Source organism: Haliaeetus leucocephalus, unplaced genomic scaffold (genome assembly GCF_000737465.1).
Source record: "Haliaeetus leucocephalus isolate CR32 unplaced genomic scaffold, Haliaeetus_leucocephalus-4.0 Scaffold802, whole genome shotgun sequence".
NCBI lineage: Eukaryota > Metazoa > Chordata > Aves > Accipitriformes > Accipitridae > Haliaeetus > Haliaeetus leucocephalus.
In genome coordinates, this window is record NW_010973238.1 from 1,432,214 (window position 1) to 1,458,539 (window position 26,326).

The following is a 26,326-nucleotide window of genomic DNA, read 5'->3' on the forward strand; positions in this document are numbered from 1 at the left end:
TACAAAATGGGAAAGGCCAATACCTGCCCTGTTATAGCAGGGAGCCGGTACAGCTTCTGCACAGTGAATTCAATGGGCTCTACCTTTACTCTTGACAAAAGCATAAACATATGCAGTACTATATAGAGAAGAAATAGAGCTTTTAAATACCAATATGAATATTTAGAAATAACATCAAGAGGAAAAAAAACCAACAACCTTAAGGTAGTATTCCATCCCCTCCCTTTCCTTGGAAATACCACACACTTTTGTTTTGAAATGCCAACACAGAACACCAGCCAACTTTAACTACTGTGCAAAACAAAACATGCATCTAGAAGGTCTGTTCATCTGAAGTAATTTGCTTAACTAAAGTATGAAAAAGCCTAAGCTGCCAAAAGGTTATGCAGCCAGATACCATGCCACTCCTTTAAAGGTATCTTTTCTAAAGGAAGGGACAGGAATTAGCTGCACTTTACAGCCCTCCCTCAAGTTTTTGCTCCATGAAAGAACAAGAAACATGTTGCTTAGGGAACCAAATACCAGAAAGAAAAAATGCTGCGCATCACCAAAGGACACTGCATTTCATAATGGCAGCTGAACCCAGTCACTGGCTGCAAACCCTTGTTGACCCTTAGAGCACTGACAGGAAAAAGCAGGGCAGAGGGAGGAAAAAAAAAAGGCACTGAAGTCAGTCAGTGTTTAGGAAAGATTACAGACTTAAGGCAGTCCGATAAATGTGACTCTTATCTACAAGTAGGACAAACTGTTTTTTCACATGACCCCGAATTTCATGTCTCCGATATTAGCTAGTTTAAACCTCAGAACATTTACTCCAAGAGCCAGACCTTATTCAACACGACTACTCATTTCAGAAGTTCTCTCTATAATTTAAAGGTTGGGGTTTGAGATGGCACAGTAAGAGTTCCCTTCTTTCTAGTGCAATGTTTAGTAAGCAGTATGTATTTGGGCACAACTTTTTAAGGAAGAGATTGGCCAGGAGAGCAGTGCTGGCTGCTACATCTTTTAAGCTGGCAATGGAGATGCAGCTGCCTGTTTACTAAACCATCTTTCATTAAGACAGCACACCCCACCCGTGCTCTGTGATTTTCAGTCACTGTCTCCCAATTTCTGGGCCAGACTGCAAATACTGGCCATCTTCTATGAAGCCTTTGCTAGTTTGTCTCTCAGCCCTCTGAGAAACTAACCCACCTCAGTGGCAAAACCACATCTGTTCAAACCAGAAGCTGCCAGCTGTTTACTAATGGAAGCAATTCAGAGCACAGAGCTCTGACCAAGGGGAGTTCAACTCTACAAATTACTTGCTTAATCAAGTTGAGCAAGGGCCAGGTTCAGAAATACCTGAAGCACCTAAATTTTCCAGGGCTTTCCTATAGAGAGAAGGTGACGAAGCTGTAAGGAGACTCCAAAAGAAATCCATCTAGATGGCAAAGGTTTCAATCTGCAGCCCAGCTGGTATTTTTCCCATTTTATTTTTACAGGACCCACAAATACTGGTTTGCAGTTTCTAAAAAGGTGACCAAATTTAGCAGGTTCAGGAGCCTACCAATTACAAACCTCTCAGCCATTCCCTGGCCTGATCGATATCAGAGAAAACCAGCTTCACTGCCAGCTTCTGTACCTCTGAACACCTCCCTCTGTCACTCAAGCCTGTCAATAATGCTAGTGCACAGGGATGCTGAAATGACCACACTAGCAGTAGAAAAGAAGTTTAATACCCTGTTTTTGTACATCTCAATTTCTGCCCTTCTGTGCATCTCCCTGCTCTCCAAGTTTTCCAGCCTGAGGTATGCCGGAGAAGAGACGATGCTGTTGGATCAGAAGCACGGCTCCAAACTTTGCCAAGAGACAGACAGCTTTGAACATGCCTGCTGAAAGGTCTGTTTTATGAGACCTGGCTGTAGGAATTGGCACAGCACTCTGGTTTGGGAAAACTGCCTGACATGAGACTTGCTTGTGCAAGATGCAGTTTACAGTCTCTGAAACAGTGGGATTAAAATTCTTTCCCTCTCCCCCCACTACTTTTCATTATGTAAGAAACAACAAAAACATGACCTTTGGCATTTTCAATCTGTCAGAAACTCAGTACGGACTTTGAAGTGTGACCCAGCATTATTAACCACTAATGTTGTTGTTGTTGTTCTTCAAATGTCGTTTTGCTTTACTGGATAATCAAAACAGCTATTCAGCTAGACCATTTTTGCTGAAGGATTAATTCCCAAACGCTTTCCTTCTGGTTAAAATAAAAAAAGTTGAAGGGAAAAAGATTCTTCACAACAACCTCCCCTTGCCCACCCCTCCACCCCCAACAGTGAATACTGTGCTTGTTAATACACCCACTGAACCAGACTGCAGTGGAGTGACAGAAAGCAAGGGCTGAGCTCTGTCTTGCCAACATGTCCATCCTCCACAGGCTCACCAGTCATAGTCTGAAAGCAGCATCTCACAGAACACTACTGAGCATCATTTACTGGGTGGAGCAATTAGGATCGTTGGGTTGTTTTTCTTTTTCTTTTTTTTTTTTTTTTCCTTCCAACATTTCTCCTTTGGCTCAACCCTCCAGAAATCACTGATCTGAAGCAAGTGTCACAAACTGAAAATGACTCTGCCTTTACCCCTGAATCAGTCTCAGTAACACAGTGGAAGTCTCCAGGGCACTCACAGCTTAACAACTTCCCAGCCTAGAAGGGAGAGAGGCAAACTTTAGCCTCACTCTTGTGTATTCCAATTGCAATTTTACTTATCGTGCTAGGATGAGAAACTAAAGGGCATATCCCCCGAGGCATTTACTGGGGGTAGCTTCATCTAGCTAGTCTGAGTGCCAGTAATAAACACGCAGCAGCCCAGGCATGCGTCCCCAAGCAGACAAAATACCAAGGATCCCTGAGAACACACATCCAAGCTCCTGAGTCTTCATGGCTACTGCTATGCAGACCAACTAGCAAAGCTGTACTTTGACATGTCAGGGTTGTGAGGCAACTTGCACACAGGTGTTCCCTCCCTCTCTCATAGGGTTATAAGGCCAGTTGCAAATCAATTCCCTTACTGCACTTACACCAGGAATGAATAAAACCTTGTCTTTTCTATTCTCAGTGGAAGAGCAAACTACAAATGCTCACTCAATTAGAGGATTTCCATGCCTACTGAAATGAAAAGGAGGGATGCACTGGGGGAGCAGAGGAGAAGGTGAATGAGCAAGACCTTGATCTCAGCTCTTAGCCTTGCATGTAAAAGCTGAACAAAGCATATTATGGCGATGATGAAAAGAAAGTATTGCAAAGACTCACCTTGATTGAACCACTCCTCTAATTACCAGAAAAGCAGCAAAAGAAAAACAAAAATTTACAGGAAGGAAGAAAACACAAAGGAACAGTCACAAAGAGGCAGAATTTCACAGAATAGGTTCAAAACCTGAGTATTACAAGAATACTACAGAACTTTCATCAATTAAAAAACCAAACCAAAACAAGATATGCCACTTTCTCCCTTTTGTTCCTGCTGAAAAAAACCAATCTTTCTCTGCACAGCTTTTTTTTTCTTCCTCTTTTCATTAGATGAAAAGGTGCTTACAGAATTGAGGGGACAGAAGGATGACTAGCCCTTTGCAGAGGTGTTTGAAATGCTATGATCAATGACCATGAAATAAAATAAAACAAACATGGAAACACTGCAAGATTAAGTGAACAAGAGGGGGAGAGAACTGATCTATTTTGAAGTCCTAGACTGAGAAAATTAAGGCAGGTTCAAACAAGGTATTCACATAAATTTAGTAGTGAGAAAAGGAAGTTTCTCTTTACTATTTTAAAAGCACATCTATTAATGGATTTTTATTTTTTAAACACAACGGTTGCCTGTCCCCCTCTATCCTTCTGATCCACATACTACCAGCTGCGAGCTCAGCATTATTACCAGTTGATTTCCCTCTAGAGAACAGCAAACTTTAAAAGGAGCACTGCAAAAAGGGGGAAAAAGTACGTTAAAATGCACTTCGGAAATTGTCATTTCCTGCTGAACACACAGAGCCAAACCCCAGCTGTCACTGAGTGTCTGCACCGCTCACTGAAATCTGCAGGTTCGTCCTCCGTGTCAGATGATTTTGAAACCAATTTGTCCAAAAAGACATGATCAGATGCTTTGGCTGATAAACAGAAACTATCAGGGTGTACAGACACAGAAGGCACATATAGGTTGGCCCCAGAGGAAACCGGCAGACACTTGACAAAGGACAGCCACCTGAGAGCGCTCTCTTTTCACTGTCATCAAGAGGATGATGACAGTTCTCAATCAGCACGCTCCCCTCCTCCCACAGTGCACACTCATAGCTTTTATGTCTAAAAATGTTTTCACTGACTGTGTTGCTCTCAAGCAGCAAAACAACAGAGACTGCAAGTGGCAGGAAACAGGCTCGAGTCAGCACATGTTCAAGGTTTCCAAAGGATATCACACTTTAGCGTTTTAGTCATTCACTGTGGGAACAGGCTGGCCAAGCAGGTGAAATTCTTTCTTGAGCTTTCCCCCCAGTCATTAAGAAATTCCCATCAATTTTGTATCTTTTTTTTTAAACACAGTTTAAATCTAGTTGATGACAGACTAGTCTGCAAAAGCAAGTTCACACTGTGATGATTTTCCTGGCACATATGGAAATATGTAACATTTTAATAACATGTACAGGTCAGATCAAAGGAAGAGTAACATGCAGCACACAGTCCGTCAAGTTCAAACAATTCCGTATCAGCTCTTCAGGACCAAAACCTTCCTTAGACCTGGCTATAAATAGTAAGCCAGGATGTGGGTACACATGAATGAGGAGAACGGAGCCTAGACAGAAAATGGAGTTAATTATCTCAGAATTCAGTCTAGAATAGTCATTTCTCTAAAACAACAAAGAAAACGGATATAATTTGAGTGTCTCTTTCTAAAGGAAAGATGGAAGGGGGTTACTGAGACTATTAATCCTCTCTTGTAATGAAACTCATTTGCAACACTCATGCCCCAGAGGAGAGAACAGGTCTAAAAGTGACTGACAATTAAAAGCTACAAAATCATGTTTGCAATTTAAATTACTGAAAGAGTGACAGAATTGGGAGGTTGTATGTGTTTCTTGTGAGTGGGAGGGTAGGCTTTTAGTTTGTTTTCAAATGTGAGAGACTGGAGGCATAGAAGACGTACAGACAGGACTACCATGCACTCGGATGAATGCATGCTGGCCTGGCGTCCAGACGCCGTGACACATGCTACACGGCCAAGCAAGTAGACTTAGCGTAGATTTGACAGATGCAAGAACACAGCAACGTAGAGGAGAAGCAGAGCATGTCCCCCTTTGTCCAACAGCAGTGTCATCCGTCAGCATGCACCACTCCTATTTAAAGCCAAACAAAACTACAGCAATCACGGAAAAAATTCCCAAATATCTAGTAGTAATGCAACAACGGAGATGAACACATGCCACGACACTACAAACACGTACCTCCACGAACTGCAACATTCTAAACCAGCATGATGAACGTGCTTGCAAGAGCAGGCCTACACAGCATAATTTACCCCCAAATCCATGTCCAGTTCTGAGCTCTCTGCAACACATACCTTTAGCTTTTTTTCCACCAAAACAACCAGCATCGTCTTTCTTCTTCTTCTGAGAGCCTCCCATGCTTGTAGTCTGACTGGCATCTAGCTCTTGGTACTTATCAGCTCCGGGGACCTCTTTGTGGACGTGATAGGAAAGGTTCCGCATGATGCACACACAGTTCTCCACAGACTATTACAGAGAAATTTATATTATAACAAGTATTGCACCCTCTTATTTGCAAACCATTATGTTATACAATGGAGGGTTTGGGGGAATTTAAAAAAAGCTCACCTGCCCCAGGAAAAGAATGTAGCTTTCAAGGAAGATTTAGTCAAGACTCCTTAAATTAAGGTTCGTTCTTGTTCTAAAATCTTCCAGAAGTGAAGTGCTTCATAAATAGTACCCATTCAAAATGAAAAATCTCTAATAAAAAATACCACCTGATCTTACATGAAGAATAAAATTCACCAAAAGATCAAACACACAGTGGAAAATGATCACAGAAGGATCTTTTTTTAATACAAGCCTCTCTCTCATTCTTCCAACCTTTACAATCCCCAAGGGGCCCATTTTATTAAATTTTCTCTGGGTCAAAACCTAGGCCTTGTGAGAATTTCAAGGTGAACACACGTTATCCTGCAGCAATAGCTAATCCATAGCACATCAGGTTCTGACAAGAGCAATGCTCTGTAGGTTGCAATGGAAACCACCAGGTGGTTACAAAATCCACTTCCAAAATTATCTGATTAAGTGACAGGGCCTTGTAATTCCCTTGTACAGTCCATCACACGGTGGGACTCAAAAAGAATAAAATAACGATGCTTTACAAGCCTTATTGGTGTCATAAAGCAATAGTATGCTCTTTCTTTTTTAAACAGGTTAAACTTATTGTCTTCCTTAGGTATATAAATATGCTTTTAAGCACTACAGGATGAGATGACAACAAAACCAGATTAATCAAAATCTGCACCTAAAAAAAATAAAGACACAACCTAAGTGCTGCAGGTCTGAAGACATACCTTAATGTCTAAGCACAACAGTTTTTAGAGATGGTGCTGAATAAAATCTTTAAAATGAGAATCGATTCCTTTGCTGGTATTGTGCAAAGCACAATACAATGGGACTCAATTCTGATTTGGAGATTGCACTTTTAAGTGTCAATTAAACAATGCAGAACAATAGCAATAATGTCACTGACAATAATAATTGACTACTCTCCCCACCTATCAAAACCAGTTGCCTTTGCTCACCTCATCAGCCACACAAGGTAACATAGCAGCAACATGCTGATACCCCATCAGTAGTACCATGGATATCATGACAGAGATGTGAGAAAGATAATTACTATGTTTTCTGAAGCAAGCATAATCCCCTTCTGATACTAGCAAATAGAAGTCAGATCCCAGTGCAACACTTCAGCCTAAATTAACGGAAACATCCATTAAGGTTTAATACTCAACTTTACCTTATTGTCTGTATCCTTCTTGCCAACTGCAGACTGTAGAGCATGAAGGAGGGCATCCACCAAGCCATCGCACTCTCTTAGTCTTCTGCGTGCTTCTGCTCCATCTGAACTTACATTCCTAACAGGAGAGATTTAAAAGAAAATTTAGCCCTCTAACCTTCACCATAAAGTTGAAGGCGTGTCGATTTATACTACAATTACTAAGAACTCGTTACCTTGGATGAACAATTTGGAGGCAAAGTAGTCTGATAAACCTATTAAAACTCAGTAAAATATGGGCAATGCACATCTGCAACTCCCCGAATCTGACAGAAAAGCGAACACAGTCACAGAGGTGCCTACAAACAGATTTTTCTGAGTTGCTGGTGAGTCCAGTGATATACCTTAAACTGGACAGGAGTTTTCAGAGCAAACAACACACAAAGCAAAAATTTAATTTCAAAGCTAGAACTTTTAATCTGAAAAATACTTTCATCACCATCTTAAGAAAAGCACGTAAAATCAGAAGACTGCTCAGCAGTATTCATGGCCACAGAAACTGAAAAATGAAAAAGATAAAAAACAGGTGTAGAATAAGCTATATTTTATTTAATCAATCTCTATGTAAAATTCTTCTTCACTTTCTTTGGCCTTTATCTGCTCCAAAGAAGTTCAGATGGGAGTCACCATATACAACTGCTGTCTCCTTGACTGCTCAAAGGTTCTCCAAATATGTTCTGTATTCCCAGCTTTCTGACTGGACGTCACTGCCACCCAGTTTAAATCCCACATTTTGACGTTTAAAGCCTACCTTTCACACTGTGTACAGCAGATTCAGCACAAAGCCTGGATCAGTCACATTTAGAAAGTAAAAGACGACAGTCGGTATGTTTATATGGCTTTAAATTCCTCAAAACATTGAGGAAGAGAACGGCACAGGTAGAAGATGCGAGACAGAGCAGTGAAAGGCTGCTCGGAGTTGTTGAAGCTGCACATATCAATGACTGCAGAAATTGTTAGAGGGGGGCTATGAACAGCCTCACTTGTCCAGCAAGCATGCACACTACGTATGGAAGGCCCAGCCTTGCATAAGCATCAACCTGCTGTTACCCAATAAATAAATAAAATTCAAGTCAATTATCCAAATGCTACCTTTTTTTTTTTTTCCCTTCTCTTATATTTTTATTTTTCTTTTTTGGAGGTGCGGGAATGAAGTGACAAAATCATTCTTAATAGTGCTCGCAGGCAAAACCTATATGGAAAGTTTTCTCAACACTGAAACTCACCAATTTCAACACCACCACAGCCAACCTTTTAGCTTTCAGGGTCTTTGAACTCCACAAACCCGTGTAAGGTTAGTTCTCAAGGGCTCAGGACACAACCATTACCTTCTGCTATCAGGATCATGCAGCCAATTTTTCTTTTTAACTAACTAGAGGGACTGCCAATCTCCAAGTAATTAACAAATCAATCATGGTCCCCTCCCATGCCCCCCCATCACCCAGGCAGGCTGGTATGTTAATTGGATGACTAGGAAAAAACCCCACATTTTCTCAGAGACCTCTCAAAATCTGAAGACACTTAATTGTGAGCTGGTTGCTGTAACAGCACATTAACTTTCAATTAAGAACACAAATGAAATGCACAGATAAATGAATCCTTTCCCCAAATCCTAACACACAGCCTGACCTCTAGCAATGGCTGATAACAAAGCAGGTAAAGTGGATATTAAAATATGATTCCACAGGATATATGGAAGAGAGAATTCTACATGCTGTTTCTCCATCTCTAGTTGCACTAATCCTTTTGTATCAAAAGCCCAAATGTGAATTTTAATGTAAAGTCTTTATGAAACTGAAATTAGAATTCAAATTCTCTGTGATACCTTTCAGGAGTTTTAGCAATAAATGATAGCAACTCCACCTCCAAGCACATCTATTAAAGGGGAACATTACTTACTAAGCTTGAGGGTAACAGAAACACACTAAAAATGGTCTTATCTGGAGCTGTGCATCACATTTCTTATTCCCTCATTAAATCTTAGAAATAGAAAGCTAAAATACATAAGGAACACTTGCAGACTTAAAAAAAAATCAATCAAATTTTGCAAAAAAAAAAAAAATTCTTCACACCTTTCTTGCCCCATGGCCCAATTGTAAAAGGTTTTTCTATGGTCCATTTGGGCTACCACACTTGTAGCACATTTGTTGTACTGCTTTGGTTATCAATTGCATCATAGTATTTTGTACCCTGCTTTCTTATTTCTTGATCTGTATTAGGATTAATATTAAGGTAGATATGGATAAGGTTATAATTGAAAAAGAAACTATAAAAGTGCATCAGTAAGAGTGCGGCTTGCTGATATCACTTGCTATATCTTCAACTACAGAAAAATTTACTGAAAATTAATGCCTCAAGAAAAAATTCTCACATATATCACACATAAATAAGCATGAAAACTCTCCAGGATCAAATTAATAGCTAATTAATGCTATGAATAAGTTATCCAGATCAAACTTTGCAGTTTTAATGTCGTAACTAAAACATCAGAAAAATGTATCCTTATGAGCATCTCATGCAGAAACATCTGCTCTATAAATACACCAGACTCTTGGGATTCTGCTAGTCCTCCCTCCTTGGGTAATGAGATTCCTGCAGCCCATAGGATTTACCTAACATGGAACAACAAAACCCATTTCCTTGTCTGTAACTATAACCCAGACCTACTGGAGAGCTTAGCTCACATTCTTCTCCACAGAAGTCTAGGCAAGACAGATCTCAGGAGACTAAGCACCTGCTTCAGAGTCTGCTCTTTCTGCTGCTCCAACACCGCAAAAAGCAGCGAAGATCTCCCAGTTCCCATGGGAATATTTTCATTTGAGATACATGCACAAGTACACCAAACATCCCTAAAGCAAAGGCGGGCATGGTGAAAATGCAGGCAGCGTGCTTTGAGTAAGTTCTCATCTGGCAATCCCAGAAGTGCTGCCAGGGTTGGTTTCCATGATCCAGAGCAACCTTCAAAAGCTCCTGCAACCCAGGAAAACACCAGATTGCATATCTACCTCCTTGAAAAACATCACCTGGTAGTTATCCGTCAAATTCACATCCTGGAGCTTCAGGAGGGACTGCAGTGTGGAGACAAGAGCCATTCCATGGACAAGAGAGCTAGTGCTAGTATTGGTCATTAAAAAGGACAGAAACTGCAATGGAATAGCCAACCTGGTATCGCACTCCACTGACTAATGAAAAACCTCTTCCAGTTTCACATCTGCACTGGAATTGTTCTTGATGCATCTTACAGATCTATTACATGTTATGGAATGAAAGACATAACTAAAACATGTTCGAAAGCAAACTTTCAAAGCAAAGTTTCTAAACACCCTTCTTTCAAGAGTGATGAAAATCAAACAGGCGACAGATTCCAGCAGATGTAAACAGAGGATTTGTAGTCGCCTTACACAGGGTGACACTTCACAGAAGGAATGCAAAGCCTCACCCAGGGCAGAAACTTCCCAAACTCATGCAACAGGTAGATAGGCAACATGTGGCATCCAGACTTGGATAAAGTAGAGAGTTTTGCTTTTCACCAAACTTTTCTACACGAGACAAGCATCATTTTATATCAGAAGAAAATTAATTCTTCAGTGGATGGAGTGTTTGATACAAGACACCAAATAGAAAAGGAAGCCAAAACCCTAGCTGAGGTGCTTGTTAACTCTGTTACTTCAGAGCTAGGCTGCCATGCAACATCCGGCACTGCCCAAAGATTTTGGAATTAAACACATTATCTCAGTGACTTGCTTGCTGGGGCAGTTTAATATCAAGAACCTCTAGAGATGAAGTCAAAGATACTTTTTAAGGTTGAACAACTTGAAACAGGAACTCTGCGGGGCTTTTGAGGCACTGATAATGGGCAAAATCCTGTTACAAGTGAGAATGAAGTTGACTGCTTGTTCAAAAGGGTGGGAATGGGGAGAAGGAACTACCTGAACTACTTTTACACAAAAAAGTGACGAATGATACCTGCCATTCATCTCTCGTGTTCTGTACAGTCTGCTTCCCTTGCCTTGCCTCTTCACCCCCAGAGAGGCCTCTGCTGCTTTCCCTGCTTTTCAACACTTTTCCAAGAGTCCATTAAATGAAAAATGTGTTTTAAAAATAATAGTATCTTTCTCACATCACACTGCAAAGGGTAATAGAAAGCTTCACAGTGTCCTTACTGTAAATATATACAACACTCAAAAGAGCAATTCTAGGAGCAAGATATGGAATTACTGTCCATGTTACTCAAAGTACGTAAGAAGGAAACAAACTGTATGACTGATTTTACGTAAAACAGTAAAGCACAAATCTCATTCCAGAGATTTTAAATCCACAGCCTTTAGCTGGAAGAAGCAACCTGGATTCTTCCTCAAATTCTTGGAGTCCAGACTGTAGACAGGACTAGTGAAAGAGGATTTGTAAGGATGTTCAAATATATGCTTTCCCTGGGAAAACAAAACAGAGGAGCACTAAGTAAATGTTAAATAAAAGTAAATACCTACCAGCATAGAAACACATCAGGCTAGGAATCCAGTCCGTTGGTATTAAAGACTTGAGAAAATGGCAGGGAATGTGCTGAGAAATCTGTTCATGCTTTAGATAAGGTTATCATTATCACCAAATAGTCTTCTTAATAATATGCAAGTCTGAATGTAACATTTACATCCGCAGAACAAAGTTGGTATTCATCACCTCTAGGATAGGTGAGCTGTTCCTACTATCTGTGCCACACACCAAAATTATCCTCAAGAGAAAAGATTTAAAAGTAATTAAATGCATGGCACTTAATTTGCACTATTTCAATGCAAATCATGTAGCAATGCCCCCACTGTGCTCTCTCTAACAATTTGAAAGATTGACGTGGAGAGCTTTTGTTTTTTTTTTTTTCTTAATGATAAAGAGAAACCTAGTAATACAAGCATCAGAGAGACACATTTTTTCTCTGAACTTTAAAAATAGTATTTTCAAGACTATTGCTGTGTCTGCCACCTGGCTGGAAAGGCCCATCAGTTGTTATCCCACAGTGCTGCAGATAAAGCTGAAAGCCAGAAGTTAGAGCATTACTCAACACTTACCATCCTGCTTCAGTTCAGCAGGTGTAAAAAGCACTTTGTTTAGAGACCCAGCTGGGAACAAAGACAACAGGTTGCAGACTTAGTTTTTTATATAAATAAGAAAGCTGAACTGGAAATTTTTAAGATATCCTCCTAGTAACATTTCCACCTCTCTCTGGAGTAAGCATGGATGAGAGCTGAAGCTGAGACAGCGATGAGCTCTTTTCAACAACCTCTTTGTGCACACTGTGGAGTCTCACATTGCCCAAATGAATCCTACTTTTTACTATTGTAAACAACCTTCTAACAGCTATTTTGGTATTGCCAGGCTAAAACGTAACGTTGGCTCCTATATAGTTTATCTCAGCACTGTTGAAGAAGATAAGGATACCTGAGATCATTACAAGCCATAGAGCTACAAATGATTTGGGTTTCCTGGTGGGTTGAGTGAGTGGCACTTCACAAGTGGGCTGAGTTATGGCAATGCTGTGGCAGAGCTGACAGGCAGTACATACACCTTGCTAGACCCTGACTAACACCATCACTGAGGCTTCATTGTCTAGGCACTGAGTTTTATATACTTCAGCTGATAAAAAAACTACAAGGTTCTCACAAGTCTAATTTAAATATATTAGTTGTTCTATCCACCTACTCTGGCAGTCAGAACCCTTGCTATAAAAATGCCCTTCCACACCCACACTTTGCTTCACTATTAAGAAATATTTATTTGGATGTCAGCCAAAGGAGATTGATAAATAACAGTTGCAGTAAATGTACTCTATTTCTGAGCGTATTTCTAGGTACTAAATCTCTCAAAGGAAGAATATACAGCGTTTTAAAATCATTCCATCATTTCACGTAGAAATAGAATGAATTCCATACTTCAGTTCACATGAAATACCAGAAAGTTTAATTGGTATTAAGTTCATTGTTCTGAAAATAAGAGAGAAAAAGAAAGAATCTGCCTGTAACACAAAGACAGCCTGATCCAGGCAGCACTGGTCAAAGAGCCCTGTACAACACAATGGAGTTTGGCAGCAGATAGCCAAATCAGAAATCAAGCAGCAAATATGGTAAAGAAAATAAGAAGAAGCCAAAGTCCAAATGAAATGAACAGGAAGATAGGGGAGCTCTCCTGATGGTGACATTAGGTAGGGAGCAGCGGTTCAACTGAGAAAAGGTGTATCAGATCTGGGCAGGAGATCCCACTGGAGATTTCTGCTCCACTTCAGCTTCCACTTACCAGCTAGACCCAAGAGAGAAGCAGCAGAGCAGCCCTGGTCGTCTTGCATGTAAAACCCTTCCAGATACTTCAGTAAATGGATTGGTTTTGTTTAGTTGGCCAAATGCTCAAAAGAGGACGTACCAAAGGCCACCCCTGAAAAAGGACTTCACAAGTTTAGTCTGTACTCCAGCGACACTAGCATAGAGCAAGAGATGTACAAAGCACACTGTCACATGTCTCACATTCACGTCAGCACTGTCTATAAGAGCTCCCTGCAATAAGCAGGGGCTTAACAGCCAGCAGTACAGTTTAACAAGGTACAGATGTCAAGTCCATCCTTTGTTATCTGTGGCTTTCTATATCCAAAACACCATGTAATGCCTTTTCAGTAAAATACTGACTGGTTACCTCTTGCACGACCTACTTGGAGGGTCTTAGCTTGCTCTCCTGTAATGCAAAATGATGCAGAAATGCACTACACAAGAATTCCATGATGCCCAGCAGCTACTTAGCTTCCAAATTATTCCAGTCTCTGCTTGGAGGAAAGGCTAAGGGGCTTTGCTTGCTTTATTGTACATGCTTGCTGCAATATGAAAAGAATCTCAAAAATACAAAAATGAGGCAGTATTTATATAATAAAGGATCACGGCTCACATGCCTTCCAAAGCAAACTATGTCCATTACAGTAACTGCAGTGAGCTTTGTTTCAGCCTTGCTCTTCATCCCACCACAGCGACAGACATTTTTGTAGATTCCCTTCACTGACAGCCAAGGGAGAAGGGACCTAGATTCATTCCTAAGTAATGACAGAAGGCAATAAGCAAGTGCACAACTTTAAATTTATACTTCAGATTTGATTGTAAAGCATTAAGGTTGCATGTAACTAGGTTATGTCTCTGCTGCTAAAATCTATGCATAATTTATTTATATTACAAGCTAAACATCAGGAACTGTCAGGAGGAACCCTAACAGCTCCTTACTAGCACGAATTAAACGCTCTGCTCATCATATAAGCCCCAGGACAGCCATATGCTGTGATCCTGCACAGTATCAGTAAGCTAATTAAGAAACTGCCTTCGTTCACTCCTCTCTATTGTGTGGGTTTTTAATTTGAGTTGGTTTTTTTCCAGTCTGGGTTGGGCAGATAAGCTTCTCCCTGTTCCGTGCTGCTCGCTGCCTCGAAAGTGGAGATTCACAGGCAAATTTCTGTTCAGTTTTTATCCCTTTCTAAAACAATTCCTCTACTGAAAGTCCAGTTAAAAAGTACCTGTTGCGTAACAAAACACTGACAGTATCATTAGCTCCAATTTCTGGAGCAGCAGTCTCCCCCAAAGGCTGTACCCAGTATGAAAACAAGACGAGGGCACCAGCCTTCAAGCATGGTGGGTGGGTGGACAGAGACATGGCAGCATCTGCCCTCACCCCCTCCGCGTGGGACAGGGAAGTGCTAAGCTTTGTATGAAGTCCTGTTGAGACCTCCTTGGTTAAACAACTGCCCTACAAAAGCATACAAAAAGAGTACTTGAACTATGATAGTGGAGCACACTGATTAAGAGGAAAAGTCAACCAAATGACTTTGTCAAAGAATCCTTTTTGGAGTGGGGGAGAAATGTAGCTGCCGCATGAAGGTCTCTGTACTAATGCTAGAGTCATGACACTCAATTACTAATTTGCTGCTGATAAAAGAGAGAAAATAAAAGCTGGAACCTGAAAACTCACATTTACATATCTTTCTCTGTCCTGCCATGCTTCACTGAGCAAAGCTCCCCTGACACCAAGGGCAGCCTGGCTGGCAGCACTGTAGCAGCATCACCTGAGCTTCACCTCCTGCGCCCTGCTCTTCACTAGACAGCACTTGCAGGTTAAAGACTTGCACTTAAGTGCCTTCTTACTTTGGTCAGCTGGAGATGAAGGCTGCCTCAAGTATATGAGAATGTAGGTAGGACAAATATTATGTGACTGTCACCACATACTATTATCATGCCTGCAGGATTTAAAGATGGATAGAGCTTGAAGGTAATTTACTTCGAAAGCTCTAATTCCCAAGGATTTTTCTCTTCAGAGAAAAGCCATACATTAATCATTAATAAGAAAGGAGGGCTTAAGCACCTAGCTTTGAGAGCCCTCCTTCCTCTCTTTCCTCAAATTCAGTGTGCAGAGATGGGAAGAAAAAATGGACACACCAGTATCAGTGAGACACTCATACAGTCATTTCCAGGGTGCAAAGAGAGAGAACTTTTCTGCCAAAACAAGACCACAGATTCTGTTTGACAAACCTTGTTTACCTCCGTGTGCCTCACGGACACACACACACCTGCTACAAACAGTGTGGGCTGTAGGTGTTTGCATGCATACATATATTCACAAGTATATAAAGACATTAGGACTCAAGGAACGAATGTATTACCATCAAGCAGTGTTACATATGACTGAAGCACTCTAAGTTACATCTGCAGGACAAGATGTACATGTAACATAACCTTAATGCTCTCTGTCCTTAGAAAAAGGTTAAAACATTTCCATACAAAAACTCTACCTGGCACATCCTAAGTATTAATGATTTACCACCAAGCTCCTGCAGTCCTCTTTCCTCTGAAGCACATAAAAGTAACAGAAGCTTGCAGATACTTATACAACATTTCTCATCCTGGTGGAGTATGTTTTCAGCTCTGAATCTACAGAGTCCTTATCTCATGTCTTCAAACATCCTATCTCACAGTTACCATAGCTCTTAAGTTTTGATTCCATGGGACCAAACTTTTAATTTATACCTACAGGAGGTGATTATTCCCAGTTGTTGTCTCTAGAATCAACCACTTCAAAATCCTTGAACTACTGGTATTTTACCAGCTTCAGGGGAAGGCAAGGACAGAGGTGCCAATCCCACGTTAAAGACAAGAAAGTGAAGATCAGTGACTGAAGTCCAGATCCACTCAGGCACTTAGGAGCCTGAATCTCACCAAAACCAGAAGGAGATAGGGCTATTAAAAATTAGACCACAAAAAGGTTTATACCATTAATCTTGCCTGTAATTATGTCAGGATAGTAGCAGAACAGCAATTAAATCCATACTTCTCAAGTCTCTTGTTACAGCTCTAGCCACCACATTGTCCCTACTCTTCTCAGGAGCTCATGTTGGACAAGCTGTTATGTGCAATTTTGATCTGAAGAATGCATGTTTTTAGTGGAAGTCAAGTGGGTGCAGTTTGTTTGTGTTCATACACCTACGGCCAGGTCTCTGAACCCTGAGGCTATTTGTGAATGCGAATTTCTGCGTACTTGGAGAATTGACAAGAAATGCTGCAACTACAGATGGTACCCTGGAAAAAGGAGCACTTTGCATCTGTTTGCTATGCAAATTAATTCATCTAACATTTGTTGACAGCAGGTCAGTTTAGCACAGGAATGAGGCTAGAAAGTTGGCAATTTAGAAACTAAGTTCTACTCTGTCCTCTCAGAAGTGAAAAAAATCCAAGGGAGAATTAAAAGTAATTAGGCAGAAAACAGCAATTAAGCCCAGAATGAATTTCATTTTTAAATCATTAAAATCCTTGCTGCTTCCAGAGAACTAGGAATCAGGGTAGATATCTACAAAGAAAACAAAAAAAATAATGGGACTGCAGCAGCACTCTCTGACCCACAGATGCGGCACTTCCCCTCTAAAGCAGAGAAGCATCTTTGGAGAAACCTGGAGACACAGCAAAGGTCTCTGGCACTGCCTGGGTGCATGTAAGCTAGCCTTAGCTCCATCAGCCCCACCAGCAATTCAACTTGTATTCTTCTCCTAAATCACTTTAATGTCTGGGTCAAAGTTGTAGGAAGGATCATGAAATGGCCTTGTTAAGATGTACCAGATCATTACATTATTTAAACTGGAAGAGAGTACAATTTAAAAATGAATGCTTCTAGATTGCAAATCCCAGTAGGGATTTAGGGGTTTAAAGAAAAAAAAAAAAGAAAAAAAAAGACAGTAACTAGAAGAGACATTCTCCACATACCTAAAAGAATAAAATACAATGCTAAGACATGAAACTTGTACTCCAAATGAAATAAAGGAACATCTGTGCATATTTGATGATTCTCCTAGAAAATGTCTTCCTTCTTCCCTAGTCCTACTTTTCCATAACCAAAAATCCACTTAATTTCAATAAATCAATCTTTGCTTTGTTTTTTACTGTTCTTTCGAGATTTCCACCATACCTATTTCTCTCAACAGGTTCAACAGAATATAAGAATACCTCCATTTTATAAAATTACACCCAAGGTAGCATCTATCACGAGGCTCATGACCATTTTAAGTAGTAAAATTATTATGGATATTGCAGATCAATTCACCATACCAGGTCTGCCCCTAGAAACAGAACACGGTAATGTAAGAGGAAAAATCTTTTTCCTGATCTCAATACGAGAATGGAGACAAAATTATCATCACCTGCACTAGTTTCTGAAAACTTCAGTGTGTGTCTTGGTAAAGATACAGAAAAAGCATGCAATAAATCTAATTATCAGATCATAGTTTGCAAATTGGCTGTGCTGCCAAGTCTTTATTTTGCAAAGGGGAATACAGGATTCCCAAAACATTCAAAGAGAGTTTTTGGCAAATCAAGTTGAGTGGGATGGCAAAAAGAACCCACTCATCATGTTCCAGATGATATCAGTACTCAAAAGATCCCTAGAACAGCCACAGTCATGGGAGAAGGCTTGACTTTAGAAGGAACCCTTAAGATAAACACTGGTCTCCAAAGTCAATATAAACCTTAACCAGTTGCCTCTTCTTCCTTTGATTCTTACTGGCTACATATACATTGCCGGTTAGCTATGATAGTTTGGTATGGACGTCACTAAGTATCACAGGTAATCCCAGAGTTATTTAACTCATAGCAAAGAGTATTTGAATGGTTTGCTTGATGATGACAAACTTTGCAGTTTCTCTGATTTCCAGCTTGTAAATAACCAGGTCCAATGTTACGCAGTATCACGCACAAGGCTTTCTCAAATAGCAGCTCAGACAGATCCATTCTCCTGAGTGCAAGTCCTTTGGTCATACAGACTAAAATCAACATCAAGCATCACAGATGGATTTTTGTTACTTCAGAAAGTGGTAGAAATCAGGGCTATATAAAGCCAGCAAACTACCTTAGCTTTGGGTAAGGGGAAAAAGAGCGCACGGATCATGCCTCTTATCTTGCAAAGTTAATTCGCAAGTAAAGCAACTCTGGTGCAGGTTCAGATGTCTGCTAAGCTATTAGCCCCAATTACTGACCCCTCTGCTAAAGCATCCTTCCACCCCACATATACCTGCAGCACTATACTATCTGTGCTGCTAATACCAGATGTTAATCTACCCTTAGGCACATGCAGACCAAGCTGACTACATAGAATACAATTCACCCTGCCCTACTCAGACCTGGACATACACCAGCACCTGAACTCCCAAAGCGAGGAGGGAGAGAGACTTACAAATTACACAGGGGAAAAAAGGTATTGATAGGTCAGGACTGGAAAGGAAAATGGGACGGATCAAGATCTGAAGAAGAGGTAAAGCCAAACAAGTGTTGTGGTTTTTTTTTCCCTCCCCCTAAATCACTTGTTTTCAATTATTTTGAAATAAGTGTTTCCAAGGCTCCACATTATCAAAGGAGAAACCTAGCTTAAGAACAAAGTAAAGTTGAGAAAGCAGTGTAAAAAAAGAGGGGGGGGGGGAAGGTAAATAATTAACCAGCAGTTCACGCTGTGAATCACTGTGTTTGAAACAAACCAAACTTGCCCACCTCTGTTGATAAACTTCATTAACTGAAAAAATGATACTAAAATGAATGCCGTCCTGCATGCATAATGCCTTGCTTCTGCTTAGATATCTGAACTGCAAGGACATCTGAAACCTCAAAAGTTCAAACATTCTCTCAGTTTTTTTGGAAGACAACACAGCACACACCTGAGGCTCACTTCCAAAGGGGACAAAGGAGGCTGGCACATCATCAAGAGGACTAACCTCCCAATTAAATATCAAATTGGTAAACAGTTTGTAGTCTGCAATAACCTCCATTCATGGAAAATTGAATTTCTAGGACCAGCTACTGTCTCAACAAGAGAAGACTAGGCAAAGGGGTTTTATAAACACTGACGTCTGTCAGACAGATGGCTGCAACAATTTATTCTCCGCTGGTGTTAACTATCTTATCTTGCTGGTGCTTTTAAGGATGAGCTGCAGAGGATTTCAACAAACAATGCAAAATCATTTCCAACAGTAGTAACGATAATTACTTTTGATATGTCCATTTTTATCGCTAGATCTGGGAGCACACTACAAAAGGTACGTAATACCACCAACATCGTAACAAGACATACGACCAACTGAAAGACAGCTTGTATCTCACCTCCTCCTGCATACTTGTCTGTTGTCCTGGACTCACTTTATCTCACTGGAAGGAGGAGGCAGCAAGACAGTTCTCTCCCCTTCCTATGCAAGAGGTTGCTCTCTCCACAGCACAAGAGACACACATGGACAAACTACCTTTTTCAGATTACCTTTCCCAGCTAACCTGCCATCATGTCTCCATTTACCTTAACCAACTACTTTCAAGAATGAAATCACCTTGTCCCACATCTGACTGAAGCCTCAGATTTCCACAAGGAAGCACGTAGTCCCACATGACTATGACAGCAGAGACTATAAAGGACTGAAATACATTTCCCTCCTCCAACAACAGAAGCAGTCACCATTCACCGGCTGCTGCCCTGATGCATTTGAAGTACATCAGGACCACTTTCAATTACCAAAAGTTCAAATTGTCTGACTAACGTATCTCAGTACTACTATGCTCCACACCCTTCTTCATTAGCCTTAAAAATACAATGTCCAAAGTGGCACAAGCTTCTGCATGTCCTGTAAAACCAGTACTTTACTTTAAAATTAAAAAAAACCAAACCAACCAACCAACCACCAACACCCCTCCTCCCACCCCCCAAAGGTATCCTGGAATGTGGAACTTGAAGTGGATCCACATACAATTAAAAATTTATGATGTGGTCTAGGTTAGTCTACTAATGATCAATTTATTGTCTACACTTACTGGAGAATCTCATATTCATTCAGATAATCCTTTTATCCCCCACCATGACTAATTTCCTCTTGCAGAAGACCATTAGAAAATGAGACACTAGTAAGTAAAAACCTATGATGTCTGGAGCCTACTTAAAGCACCTTAGTTTCCAGTGGGACTGCAAATAATTTCAGTAATGGGCACTTTCAGAACACTTTTCATTACTTTCTTCATTTGTGAAGTCACTCAGGGGAATAGTTATTGCAATTTATAGACCACAAGTCCAAGAAACAGAAATGAACCAACTTCTGAAGATGCATTAATCAGTAGAAATCTGACAGAAGTATACTTCAGAGCAACAGAAGGTATGATGCCAAATCTTTATTAGTTTTGTTCAAATTAATTGACTTCATCATAAAGCTAAAGAATCTAACAGGGCATCTCCACTATTTTATCTCAAAGAAAAGCAAAATGAAAGAGGCTGAGTTTAGGGAACATTGGTTCTTCAGGTTTTGTAGACTGCATTAGGACTCCTCCTGACCCCAGCTTCTAGCATCTACTGTCCTACTCTCAAGGTGCTCTCAGAAATGCAAATACAATTTCTAACCAGAAAAGGCTCCTTTGCAAGCAATACTAGAAATATGTTCCTAAATGGTCAGTAGTTCAGGTTCTTAACTAAGGTCATTAGCCACTTTAGCTTAAAATAGGAGTGTGTCCACAAAGTGTTTGTGGCTAAAACTGGATCCATGTTTCAGGCTCAGTGTAATTCCATGAAACCAGTTCCCCAGCATCTGCAAAAAAACCCCCTTTTGATAGGAGAAGGCCTAAAACCAAGAAGGGAGCTGTCTGAAAACACACTTTTCAAATAAATAAAAATAGCACCACCAAGGGAAGCAGAGAAGGTACTAAAAATTTGTAGAAGCAGCCCACTGATCACAGTACAATAGACAAATGGAAATATGACTTCTCAGTATTTGCAGCACAGTTTGCATTGCAAAATGCTTTTTTTTGTACTTAGCTTGGCAGTTACCTGGGTCACTCTCCATTGTATTATACACTGTCCTATATAGATCCACTCCCCTTAACCTGGATAAATGACCTACTCTTCACACTGACCCCACTGGACAGACGTACATTGACAAGTCCTACAAGAGAGTCTGTGGCAGGCAAATACCTCCAAACATTGCTATTGTGGCTACTGAAATGGGGGTATCTCTGCAAAAATGAAAGATATATGATACTTTATTTCAAACTGAAATAATTTTAACAAAATCCTAAACACAGGACGTGGTGAACAGATTAATACTTCACAGTTCTGCCTTACCTTAAGCAACCAGAAGTGTTCTTGAAGACAGTTGTCCACTCAGCATCGCGAGGCTTGGAGTCCTCATTCGGCTCACTCTCCCAACCTGAATGGGGTATAATCACCTCATTGGTAAGTGTCTGCAGACCATGGTTGATGATGACCATCTTCAGGGGCTCATAGGAGGATAAGTTCCACAGGGTGCCTGCAGGAAAAACAGTGATTATTAAATAAACAAGAGAGTAATAACTATTTAAATTCTCTAGATTAAATAGAATCACTAGATTCACAGAGAATTGCTAGAAGGTTAAATCATAAAACTAAATGAAAAGGCGAAACCACTTGATGAGACGCCAGACTAGCACATAGCTTAGGGAAAATTCCACAGTGGCTGCAACAGGAACATTTCCAAAAGCACGGAAGCACTTTTATGAAGACATGGATATTTTTGCAGTCATCAGGTTCTACAACTGAGAACATAAATGTGATGTGCTATTGGACATAAATAGGATTTTTCTGCTATATACAAATTTTGTTACACTTTCAAGTCTAGTGATGCCTCAAAAAGTAAAAAATCATCCAGTGCAGCAGACAAGTATATTGAGCAAGTCTTAAAAACAGGGATGAATTTATTAAGGATCATTGATCGTATGCTTATCCTCTGCACAAGACAGTATTTTATTCCAGACTCCTCTCTATTATTTACTTTCACATTTTCCTGTCACAGGCAATATCTGTGTTCAAATCATCTGGTGCCACAAGCATATGATTCCTTGAAGAAGCTGAGAACCAAAACTCCTCCGTCCTTCCATTTTTACCTCAATTATGAGCCAAAGTAGACAGAAGTCAAACATCAAAACAACATAACAGAAGAACAGCCTTACAACTGTAAAAATACCCAGTCTTAGACAAACAATACAACTTCCCAGCAGACCTGTGTCAGTGTCCTGACTGTTATTGCTCATTAGGTTAGGACTAAACCAGGACATTCACTTCAGAGATAATTTCTGCATACCCCCAGTGTGGTAACAACACCTGGAGAGAGCCAGATGCACATTTTTGATCTCCAAGGAGAAGTGTGAAGACTAGCAGAATTTCAGAGACCGAATGGAAAAGCTAGATGCCCTAGAACACACAGGAAATCTTTCCTACATAGATACAGTATTAACCTGAGTCTACCTGTGTTACTACAAATGTGAATTTGTGCATATTACAGTGCAAACTGTAGATACTCACCTCTTAGTATCTGTGTCTAAAGGAAAACACGAAAGAACAACAAAGGTGCAACCTTTTGTTTCGGTCCCTTTCAATCACTCCAAGTTTTAAAACCTACAATTTTCAAACTTGAAAAATGACTGGAAAAAAGATTTTGGATCTATTACTTTTGTCACACAGTCTAACAAACACACGGGCTTGCTGGACCCTGTCAGTCAATGGAAAGCACGTAGTAGTGAGGGAGTGTGCAGCTGTGCAAGATCCAGCGTGCTGGAGAACCGCCAGAGCCACACACACCTACCTCCGAATGAGCAAAGGCAGCTATCTCGTGGGAACTCTCCTTCACACTCAGGCTTCACACTGCTACAAGTTAGAAGTGTCAAATGCCAAATGCCCTACTTTGATATCAGAGTATTGTCCATATAGGGTCGTGACAGGTACCAGGTCAGGACTGGAATTTTATCTCCATTTGAGTAGTGACTGCCACTTATACGATAATCTCAAAGGCTGATGATTAGCAGAGCCTCAGAAGTCAAATGCTATGGTGTCTCCTATTCAAAGTGATCTTTACAAGGTCCAGGCATCTGTTCAGACTTAGGAGACCATATTAATTAATAGAGAAACTCTGAGACAGACAACAGAATGAACACCATAATGTTTCTTTCAGTCTTTTTCTAAAACCATACAAAAATACTGCTTTTTTTTGTAGGGCCTATTGCCCTTGCCATTCATAGACAACACGCTGTATGAGATATAACCTACTTTTTTTAGCTTTCTAATAAGGCTGTATAGGTGAAATATGAATTAATTTTCTCTTTGTACCCATTACAATAAATCACCCTTTGTCATTACAAAACACCAAACAACGGACAGTAAGAAAAAAACCCCCCAAACCAAGTAGAAAATGCTAACTGGCCCCCTTTACTACTCATAACAAATTGGCTCAAAAATATAGATCATACAAGAAACAAACATAAGTCAATATTTATAATGAGACTATAAAAACTGACATATAAGCTGCCCAATTAATTTTAAATACTTCACTAGACAGTATTCCTTTAGTTATTGTACATCAATTCCTTAAGCGTATCAGACTCGCCGATACAAAAATAATAATTACAATTAATCCCTAAATGCATTGCTGGCTCAGTACTTCAAAATTCAAATGCAAAATCTGAACATCCAGCACTGAACAAGATGGATAAATCCCAGGAAATTATACAGGATAATCATCTCTGAAGCAAACCTAGATTCAAACTGAGAACAATGGGTGCAAAATACCTTGGTTCTGGTGGGTTATGTCAGAGTTCCCTCACAGGATCATAAATGGAGCATTCGGTATTTGTAGTGGTCAAAAAAATACTATTAGGAAAAGATAGCATCAACTGAGGAACCAAGTACAGTGTTTGTAAGGATCCTGCATTTCTGTTCTTCTGAAACTGCAAAATACTGCAACTGGAAACAATGTGGAGATTTAAAATCATCTGTATGAGGAAGAGCTAATTTTTAAAATCTGACAGCCCTTCAATTTTAAGATCTCTTTCCTTAAATGCACATACTTCTTCTGCACCTGAAATGAGATTCTGCCTTCTCCCCTTTCCTGGAGGAGTGACATAATGTGTTGTCTGTATAGTGAAAATACAAGGGCAAATTTCACTGCTTAAGATGAATCAGGCAGACATATAATTAAAAAGCCAAAAATACCTATAAAATTTCCAAAAGCTCTAATATTACAGGACTATACAGAAGTTTTCCAGTGCTCAAATCTTTTGCTTAAAGAGATTTGTGTCCAGATTTCAATACCTTCAACCCCAACGTGTAAAATAAAATTACCACCTCCAAACTCCCTCTCTCCTATATTCTCATTCACCAGTAGTTATTTCAAGAGACTAAACGCAACTGGGATTCAATAGTGTTCTAACTGGATTGCAACACTGTAAACAGCACTAACCTGTCAATCTACCACACACAAGTCAGCTTCACTGATGCTAGTAACCCCATCCAGACCAAGAGAACTACCTGTCCCTGCAAAAGGATGTCTTATACATACTCATCCACAATTTTTATTAAGAAGCTGACTGCAATTGATGTAATAAAGCATTTAGGGCAAACACATTTTGACTGTCGATCTCATTTAGTGGCTACCAGACAACAGGGATTGAAGTTAAACAGAATGCCTTTCCTCCATCCTCTTTGAAGAAAAAACCCCAACAATTTACAAGCTTTTCAGTTTCTCATCTGCCTCCCATCTCTCAAATGTTTCACAGAAAACACCAACAACCTGTGAGGAATAAAAGACAGTCTTACTAGAGAAAAAAAAGAAAAAAGTGCAAACTCTTCAAATTATTCAAAAATGTCAAAACACTTAAATTTATAATATTTTCTTTGACAGTTGCATGAGGAAAACTGAAAGAATCCCTCTGTTAAACAGCATCCAGTAAAGGAAAATGCACAGCACTTAACAGAAAGGTAGCCCAAGATAAACAGGGATTAGGGAATTTTGTGGTTCCAAAGCCAGAGAAAAAAATTCAGATTGGAGTTTGACTTCATTGGGAAAGTATTCCATGAGAAAGGATACAGAAAATAAAAAGTCACAATATATTTTTCTTAGGCAAAATTATGAAACAAAGAGGTCTAAATCCCAGCATCCTTTCAGCTCTTGAGAAAGGAAATTCCATGGAAAAGACACTGATAGTGACAGCCATGGAAACTTAAAAAAAAAAAGTAAACAAATTCAGATCAGACTGTAGGTTTTACCAGTGTAAGAGAAAATACGAGCAAAAAAAAAAATTTATAAAATCCCTGTAAATTTGACATCCATCTTTAAAAATCATTCCATCTCTATTAGCATAACACACTAATGATCTAACAAGCTGGAAACACTGTTTTTAAAACTTTAAGTTTAATCAATTCATATCAATAGCACTCAAGAGAAATCAAGTCACTAACACAGCAGCATAAGGGAAACGAAGTTATCTAAATTTTCCATGTACTTTCACTACAAGTATTGATCTTTTTGACCACTGACTAGAGAAAGAAGATGAACTACTACATTTCAGAAGATGATCACAACCATTAGCAATCTTAATTTTATTCATAAATACTGTTCATAATATATTTACATATTTCTAACTACAACCATTATCTCTACTCTTTCAGCATGTTAAGCAGGGACAAGAGCTACACGTTTTTATTTCAAAAGTACTGATTATTGTAAAAATATATTGAAAAAATTATAAGCTATAAACATAGCTATATGATTTATGTAATATTAAAAGTGATTAGGGCCACAGCCATATTCTCCTAAATCTCAGCCTCCTTGGAGCTGCGGAAAGATTTCTAAAGAAATTGTGGCAGAATACATATATGCCAAATCATTTACCATTTGGAAAAATAAAGCGCTCTGCATTATATTCACCAAGGACTTCTTG

General features: G+C 39.8%; 1 protein-coding gene across 2 annotated transcripts in view; it reads right to left on the reverse strand.

The window, feature by feature from the left end:
* ARVCF (armadillo repeat gene deleted in velocardiofacial syndrome) overlaps window positions 1–26,326 on the reverse strand; it is a 169,037-nt gene that overhangs the window by 44,054 nt on the left and 98,657 nt on the right. Inside the window, exons 5-8 of one of the 2 annotated variants that reach the window (XM_010581675.1) lie at window positions 21,702–21,885; window positions 7,032–7,149; window positions 5,584–5,755; window positions 3,288–3,305 (exon numbers count right to left, since the gene is read on the reverse strand). In XM_010581675.1, the coding sequence (XP_010579977.1) occupies window positions 3,288–3,305; window positions 5,584–5,755; window positions 7,032–7,149; window positions 21,702–21,885 (492 nt within the window). The remainder of the gene's footprint in view (window positions 1–3,287; window positions 3,306–5,583; window positions 5,756–7,031; window positions 7,150–21,701; window positions 21,886–26,326) is intronic. The other variant, XM_010581676.1, reaches the window with a different exon arrangement.